Source organism: Phaseolus vulgaris, chromosome 2, assembly GCF_000499845.2.
Source record: "Phaseolus vulgaris cultivar G19833 chromosome 2, P. vulgaris v2.0, whole genome shotgun sequence".
NCBI lineage: Eukaryota > Viridiplantae > Streptophyta > Magnoliopsida > Fabales > Fabaceae > Phaseolus > Phaseolus vulgaris.
In genome coordinates, this window is record NC_023758.2 from 597,004 (window position 1) to 609,211 (window position 12,208).

A 12,208-nucleotide genomic window follows, 5' to 3' on the forward strand; every position below is an offset into this window, starting at 1 on the left:
TAAATCTTCCGAATATTGATTCACTGCTGGGCGAGTTGTTGGCACCCTTAAGTGTATTTTGTAAATTTCTTTAATCACATGTTAATGTTGTATTTTTTGTAAGTGATATTGTAAAGAAATTTTTCTGACAAATAATTGCCAGCAATAAGTTATCGCTTTATCCTGTTCTTTTGATCTTATACAGAATTCTTTGTTTGTCTACATGACATTGCTGTAGGAATGACATTTGGTCTGCGACTGCCAGTTTGGAAGTTCTTTGGTTGTTTGATTCAATCAGCTAAATCTAAATATAATAGAAAGTATTTTGTAAAATTTTCTCTTTCTCTGTTTCGAAATTATTGCCTTAATGGGTGATTGCGTCGTTTGGTCATGAATACCAGACATTAAGGACAGAAATTTGTGTTGGCTCTGGGATGGGAAGCTAAAATAAATTCCGTAAATACATGGAAATCCACATAGCCGACTTGGTCTTTAAAATGGAACTTACAAACGAGAGAAAGGAAATGTCTAAGTACCCTAAAACAGTCATTGTTTCATCAATTTTAGTTTTACACAACTTGGCTTCATGAACATATTTAAGCCTTAAAAATAATGAGTCAAGTTGTAAGAGAGTCAGAAACTCATGTAAGAAGGGCTTCTCTTTCTGCAAACTATTTCTTCCAACAGCAACTATAGAACCAAGATTATATGTGACTAGTTGCCCTTCCTTTCTCTTATTAATATATGCGGTATCCATGGCCTTTGATTGATATCCCTTGCAAATTATACTTTTGACTCGTTATTTTCTCCAGTTTTCCCCTCTAGCTGTATACACTTGTACCATTTTGCACATGCAATATAGGCAATCAAGTCTATGGATGTCAAGGCAGCTAAGAGGAAGTAAAACCTATCCAAGTGACCTTTATTGAGGTTTCCAGGGATCCACCCTGGCATGTGATCTTCGGTGGATATCTTCATAACCATACTAACAAGTAAGCTACTCACATAATTCCCAAGAGAAATGGATGTCATGCAAAGTGCACTTCCGAAGCTCTTTAAGCCGTCTGGTGTCTGAGCGTTGAAGAACTCCAACTGGCCTACATACATAAAAACCTCGGAAGCTCCTATAAATGCGTACTGAGGGATCTGCCAAAAGATGCTTAAAGTGCTTGTGTCATTGCAGTGGATGCATCCTTGTTTTGCATACTTAAGCCTATAGCATTCAACTAGTCCAGCTGAAACCATTGCCAGTACTGCTATAACAAGTCCAACTCCCATTCTCTGAAGTTCTGTAAGTCCCTTGGAATCTGTCTTTTTGAGTTTTCCCACAAATGGATCAAGAACTCGGCGGTAGAAGAAAATGAAAACTGCCACACTGAGTATATCAAAGCTGGACATGCTAGCTGGGGGTATTCTGAAATTGGAGACGGTGGTTTTCATGGCAGCGCCTTGCTCCACAAAAAGTGAAGCCATTTGTGTGAAAACCACAGAGTATATTATGGTGCAGAGCCAAATTGGAAGAAGTCTCAGTATGCACTTCACCTCTTCAACTTGACTTACAGGACAGAGGCGCCAGGGGTTGTAACCGGTCTCTTTCTGATCATCTAGATCTCTTGAAGATATAAATGCTGCCCTGTCCAGGAACCTGCAATACAGTAACAAATGGCAAATTGATCAAACTGTTGTTGCTCACTGCAATCAAGAATGGAGAACAGTACTGGAATGGAAATTAAACGTGTGTTAATTTGTAGCAAACTGATCACTTGAATACATTCATTGTGTAGTTTCAGCTGAAAGGAACCTCCACTACTTACTTGAACCCGTGAGTGTGGAGAATCTTTCTGTTGGCATTCGTCGAAGACTCCTTTGCATCCATGTGAAGTAAGTTCTCTCCGTTTGATGACATTTGAATTTTGGATTTCCTTGATGCAGCCACAAGGACTTGGCTGAACCTGGAGAGAGGGTTGCCACTGGGCTTGAAGTGTCTATACCTCGAGGTGCATGCAAGAAACAAGACCAGTGCAGCAAAGGCAGAACCTGCAGACAGCCAGAAACCAAGAGCCCACATTCCTTCATCCTCGAAATAGACCAGAATGGTGTTCGAGAAAAGTTGGCCGATATTAAAAGCTAGGTAGAAGTAGCTAAAGAAGGCCACCTTAGAGTGACCCTCCTCTGAGTGCTCCTCGTCAAACTGATCAGCTCCAAATGTGGCAATATTTGGTTGATAACCTCCATTACCCAAGGCAACTAGATATATTGAGAGGTAGAACATTCCCATCTCCAATCTTGAATGTTTTCCACAATGAATTGTTTCATTCCCACAACCTTTAGGCTTAAGTAAGAATAGGTATGATGACAGGGATAAGGACATTAGACCCTGTTATGTCATGCCACACAGATTTGTTGATTAGTAAAGTAGTTAATGTAACAGTTAGGAATTAAAAAGAAAGATTATGAATGAGAGGAGAGAAAATGGAGCGCTACTTACTATAACAAAGATGACCTGAAAGACAGCACAAGTTTTATATCTTCCCCAATAAGAATCACTGAGGAAAGCACCCACAAGAGAGAAGATGTAAACTGTTCCAGTCCACTTGCTCACATTGTTAGCTGCATCAGCATTATTTTGTCCTACAACCCTTGTCAGAAACAGCACTAGGTTCACTCCCATCCCAAAGAATGCAAGGGTTGCCAGAGCTTGATTCACTGATAGATGCAATCAACAAATCAGGGAACAAGAATCATTGGCACCATGTTCTCAATATTTTGAACCATGCATGGTAAGTTAATACGCATTACTCCTATAGCCATATCAGTCTTCAGTAATGTTTATTTAAATTGTGTTTCATTTTTCTGTTTGATATATAAAAATTACCAATGATTAGGATTTCATGCAGTCAGATAATCCACAGGCGACTACTATATCATGACACGAAAGGTACTTGATATTATAACTTCTATTCCTTGTATCCTGCCTTCTATAATAGAAGAAAGACAACATAAAAACATACCTTCGTCTACTTGAGATAATTGTCTCTCATTCATATGCATTCTAATAAAAAGAATAAAAAGAAATATACAACTTTGAAAGGAAAGAGATAAAAAGAAAGTACTGCAAATAATAATAAAATTATAAAAATTAAGATATGAATAATTAGAATTAAAAACAATATATGGCATTAAAAAGTCTAAAAAAATATCCCATTAACAGGGTCCTATTTTAACAAGTCTATTCAGGGTATAGTGTCAGCCACGTTTAGGATTTCCCTTTACACAGCACACGATGAAATTTGTATTGGTTTCTTTTGTTAAAACTTAGATAGTATTGGTTTCATAGGTGGGATAACACTTTGAAAGCTTATTAAAAAATATTAAACTGTTACATTAAATATTCTCTTTTCTAAAGAGAATATCGTGATTTTCATGATTCTGAATTCACTTTTTGAACTCTTTCGGTCTTTGTCGTGGTTCTGCAGGAAGAAGTCACTCTACTGTTTTGCATGCCATTTTTTTTACTATTCCAAAATTTAATTTTTAATATGACGATGCAGTATTATTTTACAGCAGGGCTTTGCACAAATGCATTTAAAACTTGTAACTCTATACACACTTGCGTTAACCCTACCTTTATCCAAACAATACACCTGTACCAAAAAAAAAATCATTATAATATTATCTTTTTGCAAAAATTAAATAATAGATAATTCAAACTGGAATGATATAATAATGAAAGTATTCTAAAATAATTATTTGAGTGTATTTTAAAATTTAAAAAATAATTATACCTATAAATATTATATTTGCATAAGTATTACATTTAATATTAGTTATTTTAATCTAACTTTTCATTCATGGAAAAAGGACCTTTATTATTCTTTCGTGTCTCTTTATACGTGGAAAAAATTGACAACTGATAAGGATCAGAGTAAAAGAAAGTAAAGTAAAATTGAACAAACATTTGTCATCGTTTTTAGGAGCTGGAGTTGAGCCCTTTTATATCCATATACAGACAACAACTTTACACAATCACAACCAAATAGTGTACCGTAAGTTTCTTTTATACTTCTAATAAAATCTAAAGATACCTAACACACAAAGAGACCGAGGAGAATGAATCTTTCTTAATTGTCGGAAAATTAAATATTAAAAACCATCTAAACTAATTACATTTCTTTTGCAAGATAATCACAGATTTATATGCTAAATAGATTGTTAATCGTAGAATTTCTTTTGTTTGTGTGATAATGCAACACTCAGCATGATTTCGAAAATAACTTAAGAGAATAAGGGTTCTAAATAATTATATGATCGTGACGTATATCAGTTTTTGTTATTCAGAATGAACTATATAGGAACCTGCATTATATATATATCACCACTTACCCCAAATAGCTGGTTTCGTACTCATCATGCTCCTCTTCTTTTCTTTTCTATATGAGTAAATAGCAGTGACCAAATACTAATTATTGAATTAATAAATAAGTTTACACTTCCAATTTGATTGTTGTAAAATGCTAATGGTTACAAATTTGCATGCATATCTGTCTGTGTTGATGACACATGGCAGCAACCCACATCATGCAAATTTCCACAGCGGTTACGTCTCTGAAAGGTATTTTTCTCTGAAAGCTATTTGTCTCTTTTTCTTCTGAAGGACAAAGCCAAAAACCCAGTTCAGGCATTATTCAGAAATCTATATCCTCTGTCCCATCATATTTAGGTATTGTTTTTCAAAATTAAAATTAGAGTTTTCTTATTTTAGTCAGAGAGGTGTTAATAGTATACAATTTGGCCTTTTACCAATAATATAAACAAAAGCATATAATAAGTTACTAAGTACAAAAACTCCAAAAACATTCATTTTTAACATTTAGATAATAATACTACTTAAGAGGGTTTGAAGAATTTAATCATCCAATAATTATGGTAATTTAATTTAATTTTGTTCTAGTTTTGCATGGTGGAGGAATAAGTAGTTACTAGGTAGCCAGCCAGCCAAGACATAGCTGTAAGTGTCTGCCAAACACACACACTCCACAGGAAAATGAATGCAACAAAACTGACTGAAATGTCTGGTTTTGGATTTTGTACTCCAAATGAAACACGTTCCTGCATTTAAGTGTTGTCTTCTCCTTCTTTTCTGGTAAGAAGGAGACTAACTAGCATGGTTGCTTGTAGTAGCACATATTCCACCATAAAGTAACCACCCTTTTGCTCTTTCTATGATAAGCTATATGCACACAACCCCATGAGTCATAAGAAAACTTCTGCACACAATACTCCTGGTCTGAAACTTAGGTTACGTGTATTTCTACATATATATCACCATAATCATTGTATTTTTGCAGTAACCTATTTCTGTCATTAACCTAAAATTCCTGAGATTAATAGATTCAAAGAATATAAGATCAATTAATATTTATAATGTATTGTAGTACACCCTATAACCTTTCACTTCATAGATAATAACTCATCGGGGAATTCTCTCCCTAACAACAATAATTCCTCAATCTAGGAGAATAAAAGAGTGATGTAGTTATTTGTTGTCCTTTTCTATTTTCATATCAAAACAGACAATTTTTTACGACTAAAGAAGATACGGATTATATGCATATGATGTGATAATATCAGATATGCATTATCCTTCACCAAGATCCAAAAGTAATAAAAATATACGTGCAGTTAATGTTTTTGGAGCTAGCTTACATAGTATGATAATTGCAGCAACCCATCTTCCAGATTTGGCTCTTATAGCAGGACCACCATGCAAATCAACACTTCCATCAAGAGTAACCTCTTCTGATTCTTCTTCAAACTTGCTCTGTGCAGAGTTTTGAACACACAAAATTCTAGGCTTTTCAGTATTTGTCACATTCATTGTTGATATAAATAAAGAATACAAAATGATGCTAATACATGTCACACTCATTTTTCTAGTATCTTACATAAAATATATGAACACTGAGGAAACTACAGACAAGAAGAAACACTTCAAAAAATAAAGAAGAAGAAGAATATGTAATGTATGTGTAAAACCTCTTAACACTGACCTCTTTGCAGAGCTCAGACTCTAAGCAAGACATGAGTGGTATATGAAAAGAAGAAAGTTGATAATGCAAGGTAGATTACTCAAGTAGAGGAAGGTTGTTGCAGATTGAGGTGAAGGAGAAGAGAGAAAGCAATGTTACACAAGAGAGAAGGAGAGTGGGAGAGTTGAATATATAGATGAACTAAGGTTGGCATGAACGGTGGAGTAATGAAGTAAACCAAGAAGTGGGGTATCCACATGTTATAAACATACAAAAACTATGTATGACATGCACTTTTACAAAGACACAAATTTGATTTAATGATATGAAACAAGAAGATAATACAAACATTACAGTTGTTATGGGAATAGTACATATGATGATTTATGTAACAAAAAAACCATCACATTCTTTGACACGTACAATTTTACACCTTTACTTCTATTGTATTCACATCTTTTATATACAATAAAAGGAAACACAAATGCATTCTCCCTTTCTTTCCATACATAACAAATACATTGAATTGAGGATTAAAGTTATTGAGTGTGGAACATTCCACAAGTAATTGTCAAGTTTATTTATTTTCTTCAACTTTAGTAGATTAAGTTTAGTTTCATTTTACAATAAGTTTGGTTATTGATGTAACATGTTTGATATATTTAAGAGTTGCATTATTGAAACTATTCTCCTCAAATTAAATCACTACACAAAAATCATTAAATAAAAATCAATTTAAAAAAATAATTATTATATTAACTAATACTATTTTAAAAACTAATTTTTTTTATCTAAATTAGTTTCTATTATTGTGAATAATTTTTAAATTAGTATATCAATTATAATTAACATTTAAAATCTTAATAGTTAATTAAATACTAATTTAACAATTATTTATTAATAATGAAAACTAATTTAAATATAAATGTTTTTTTAATTTCTAAAATAATATCTAATTTAGTCAATTACTTTTTTTTATCTAAATTGATTTTTTTAATGATTTTTTTAGTGAATAGTTACACACAAACTTGTGAGAAAACTTGTGAGAGAATCAAATAAAGAAAAGCGCATTTATAAAATATTTAATAGTTTTTTTAATTTTAAAAATTGAAAACTTAGTTAAATTGAAATTAATCTTATATATATATATATGTGAATAGATTTATTATATACATTTTTAATAATTTTCTTAGTGATTAATAAAAAAAATTACACATAGGACGTCATATTAAAAAACATTGAAGGTATTTAATATTTTCTTAAATTAGTAATTAACAGATATTTGTTATGAGACTTTAAAATTTTTACTTTTTAAGCAATTATTCTTTCTGTTAGGATAAAGAATATACTATTCAGAACAAAAAACTATACGTATCCTTGTAAAGTAGTGTTATTCTATTATCAATTTTGATCTAATTGCCTAAGTTCTTAATAATTTAATTATTACGCAACCAAGTATAATACAAGTAAAAGTTATGGAATTCTATTATCAAACATCTAGAATATAACTCATCGATAAGCACAAATTTTTTATATATTTTGATTTTGGGTAAGAGAACAAAAAGGACCATACATCTATGTATTACTCTTACGTTAGTTTGGTCTTTGACAGATTTCAATTCCACTTCTTTATATGCATTCCAGATAGACACGCAATTCTAGCACTTCCAAATCACCATTAAATAAAATCTAAACACTTTTTTCTTTTTCTAAAAATATAAATTCTTCTTAATCTAACTCCTACAAAATATCATTAAGTCTCATTTAGTTCTTAAATAGATAAAAAAAATGTGATAATCATGTTGTAATGTAAAGTTTCATAACAAATATGATAATATCACTTCCTCAATCATTCTCTTGTGTTTGTTTGTTTCTTAGAATTTTGTTTTCAGGGACAAGCTTCCATTATTAGTTCACTTTATTAACTCGTTTTTAACCCTTTAAGAGACATAGTTATTGACTTTTTTCTACCAGTTGCTGGGAAATTATCTAATATTTTATGCATAAGTGATTTTTTTATAAGTTGTTATTTTAGAAGAAAAATAAATTACACTGCTAAAATATCATTAAATAAAAATTAATTTTAAAGATAAAAAATAATTAATTATTATATTAAGTTAATTATATATTATTTTAGAGACTAAAAAGTATTTTACTAAATTAGTTTTCACACAAATAATTTATAAATTGTTATTTAGTTATCAAGATTTTAGTTACTAATTTAAAAATTATTTATTAATAATAGAAATTAATTTAGATGTTAATAATTTTTTTAAATCTTTATAATAGTATTTAATTTAATCAATATATAAACTAATTATTTTTTATCAATTTTTAATTATTTGTTACGGTTACTTTTCTTCTAAATTAAAATTAATTTATATATAATTTAAAAATTAAAGAAACTATGTAACAACAAGTTTTATAAATTAATTTACAGAAAAATATACCTTACTTTTTCTTCTTGAAAAGCTAGTGCAAATATATCTTAATCGTTTTTTTTTTTTTCGTTAGATGAGAGTTTTCTTCACTAGATTGAATTAAAATTAACACGGATGAGGTTCCTAGAAGTATCCTGGTCTTGCTACTTGTGAAAGTATTTTTCGTGGGAGTATGGGGAGTTTATTGGTGTTTTTCTACGTTTCTTGAAGTTCAGACTGTTATGGTTGTTGAGTTTTATGGAGTTATACATGCTATGGAGGAAGCTCAAAAGATGGGGCTCACTAATGTCTGGCTTAAATGTGATTATGCCTTGGTTTGTGCCGCGTTTACTGCTAGGACTAATGTTTTGTGAATGCTTCAATTGATGGAATACTTGTCTTAATTACTGTGGGAAAAATCAGGTTTAGTGTTACTCATATTTTTCCGTAAAGGGAATGTGTGTGCGGATAAGTTGACTAATTTGGAATTTATTCATAGAGAATCATTTAATTATGAAATGGTGTAATAGGATTCCATTTATGTATAATAGGTTTTCATCTAGTCTGTTCTTAGAATTATTTATGAATAGGTATAGTCTACCTATGTATCATTTTTGTTAACATATGGATTTTGGTTTAATTTCCTCATATTTTTGTATTTTTTTTAAATAATAATATATTTTTTTCATGTGATGGCAGATGATTGTTGTTACTTGAGGTGTCAGCCTAACTGATATGTCAAGTTGCATATTAATGTCTAACATAAAAGTTTTTATTAAAAAAAAATTATGAGAATATAGTAAAGGTTTATTCGAAAGATAGTAAATGTAAAATGAAGGTTTCTTTATAAAATAAGTGTATAAGAAAGAAGATAGTTAAAGTTAAAATTCCGATTATTTAGATTTGATGAAAGAGTATATATATATATATATATATATATATATATATATATATATATATATATATATATATTATATATATTTTTTTTAATTTTATATATTATTAATAGTTTCATTTAATATTTTTATAAGTTATTATTATTATTATAAAATAATATTTATAAATGATTATGCACTAAAAAAAATATTCAAATTGCAATAAATTTTAGAGACCAAAATAATTAGTTACTATTAGACTAAATTAGAGACTATTTTAGAGATTAAAAAAATTAGTGATATCTAAAGTAGTTTTTATTATTAATAATTTTTTTTAAAATAGTTTCTATTGTCAATAAAAATTTATAACCTAACTTTCTCATACCTATAACAAACCAAACTTTTATATTCTTTGGATAACCTTGAGAAAACAAGAGAACTTTTTATCTCTAAGAAGTTAAAGCTAGTGTAATAGTTAGGATTTATTTCTTGCAATATTGGTAGCACATTAAATGTCACCTTATGCACTTTTTCTGGTTAGTTGCTGTATGTAGGCAATAAATTGAAAATTAAAAGAAAAAGTGACTGAAAACTTTATTTTCCTTTTGTCCACATCATTAGAGTGAGACATATTATATATATATATATATATATATATATATATATATATATATATATATAAACATACATTTATCTCATTAACATAAGTTATTATTAAATTTTTAAATAAAGGTTTTTGTAAATTAAAAAATTACCATACATGAAAATTGAGATATAAAGAAAACTTAAAGGAGTTAATGTATATTTGGTTTCATTTATTAACTTAAAGTATCCAAACCAAAATTCAATATTTAATTAAATTATTTCAAATCTAAGTAAAAATTTAATTTATTAGTTTAATTAAAGTATTACTTTTTAAATTACATTATATATTTGGCATATGCATGAACTTCCTAATTTTGGATGCAGAAGGCATAAATTAATTAGTTTTTCAATTTCATAGACATGAAAATAAATTAAATTAATAAGGGTACATAAAGTAGAGGTATTAGAAGATTCAAAAGACAAGACATTAGTGCATCTAAAACAAATGCATGTAAAACATAGAGATCCTAATAACATAATGAGATTTCACATCGATTAAAGATGAAGAAAATTTATTGTATATAAGTGGGTGATAAGTCGGTTTTATGGGGTTGAGTTAAACTTAAAATCCACTTTATAATATGGTATCAGAATCATTTAAAGTCTATCATAACGAGTGTTTGTTGAACATATCGTGCAACCTATTATCGGACCCTTATCGAATCATTCATAATATGTTGTCACACGTACGAGTATATTTAGTTTACTAATTTTTTAATTCAATTAGATAGGTCCAAATTTTGCATTATAATATGCTCTTTAATATGGCATGCATGAAAACAGGAGATTGGTCCTCTACATCACAAGATTTTCTGAAGAATCAAAAGTTTGATTCATTTTCAACATACGTGATACAATATTTTATTGAGTCTTTGTGTGGTTCAACCTACACCTGAAATTAAGGGCTACAAGCAATTCATATAACTTAGATTGGTTATATTAATTTAATCATTCCTGTTATTAGATTAGTTTATTTTTCAGTAAGTTTTTTTCATATATATGTCCTAATCAGAAAGCACTAATTATCCGCAAGATGTCAAAAATAGAAAGTAAAAGAAGGTGATTAATTAATAAGGAATACACCTGTTAGGCATGAGTGCACCACCTAACATATATGTTTCAATCTCTCCTCATATCAAAACCACAACGAAAACGATAGAAACAGATATCACCATTCACACCAAATGTTGGGTGCAAAACCACCATAACTTCTTTCACTATTCATTCATTTTCTTTATTTTTAGTTTTTAAATTAACTTAACTAACTACGTGAAAATGTTATGTGTGTACAAATTATGCAAGAGATTCACCGGTCGGAGATAAGCGAACTCTAACCGTTAACATCCGTTATAGGGTAAATAACTACGTTTCAAATCTTGACTGATTCTATCATAAAGGTTAACGATAGATAATAACTCTCCCAAACACAACTCCCAACTTTCATTGCATTGTGATTTCCAAAGAATAATTATTTTCAAAATTTTAAAAGATATTGAGTTCGAATCTCATTCTAACTAAGGATTCTTATAGTTTCTTGATGATTCATTTTGAAGATCACACATTAATCAAAGATAAAGACAATTAAATTTTATTTTATAATCTAATAAACTATCATTGTGTTGCTTGATAACATTTTTGTAAATAAAGATCATATGAAATCAGAAAAGTGATTTTTATATGGGTTGGTGTTTAAGTGGACGTAAAAAATGTTCCTATTTCAAAATCTAGAGTTTTTCCACTCTCACCACTGCGACCACTATTCTCCATCAAACTCCTCAGTTTTACTCTCTCCTTCTTAACATCTACGTAAATTTTGTAATGCATTTTATATATTATATATGTATTTTCTTGTAATGAAATGATTAAACTTAAGGGTATGATTGTTAAAATAATAATAAAAAAAATAACTAATTATTATTTTTTGGAAAAAAATTACTTAAGTGTACATTAGAAACTCATTAAATAAAAAATAATTAGTTGTTATATTGACTAAATTAAATATTATTTTAAATACTAAAAAAACATTAATTTCTATTATTGATAAATAGTTTTTAAATTGATATCTAATTATTTACTAAAAATTTTACTATCAAATTCAGAATATAAATAATTGACAGTTAAAACTTTGGTAGCTAATTAGATACTAATATTTAAAAATTATTTATTAATAACATAAACTAATTTAGAAATCAATAATTATTTTAATTTCTAAAATAATAATTAATTTAATTATTAATAATTAATAATTTTTAGTCTTTAA

The 12,208-nt window shown here is 29.0% G+C and overlaps 1 protein-coding gene across 1 annotated transcript; it reads right to left on the minus strand.

Annotated features, from left to right (window-relative positions):
* Positions 1-416: 416 nt before the first annotated feature.
* Positions 417-6,322, minus strand: LOC137809984 (protein NRT1/ PTR FAMILY 7.3-like). Its single transcript, XM_068611082.1, has 5 exons — positions 6,030-6,322; positions 5,686-5,800; positions 2,468-2,685; positions 1,794-2,356; positions 417-1,624 (listed from the first exon to the last, which is right to left on the minus strand). The coding sequence occupies exons 1-5, from the start codon at positions 6,060-6,062 to the stop codon at positions 763-765; spliced, it is 1,791 nt and encodes a 596-aa protein (XP_068467183.1). The 5' UTR covers positions 6,063-6,322; the 3' UTR covers positions 417-762.
* Between the last annotated feature and the right edge of the window lie 5,886 nt (positions 6,323-12,208).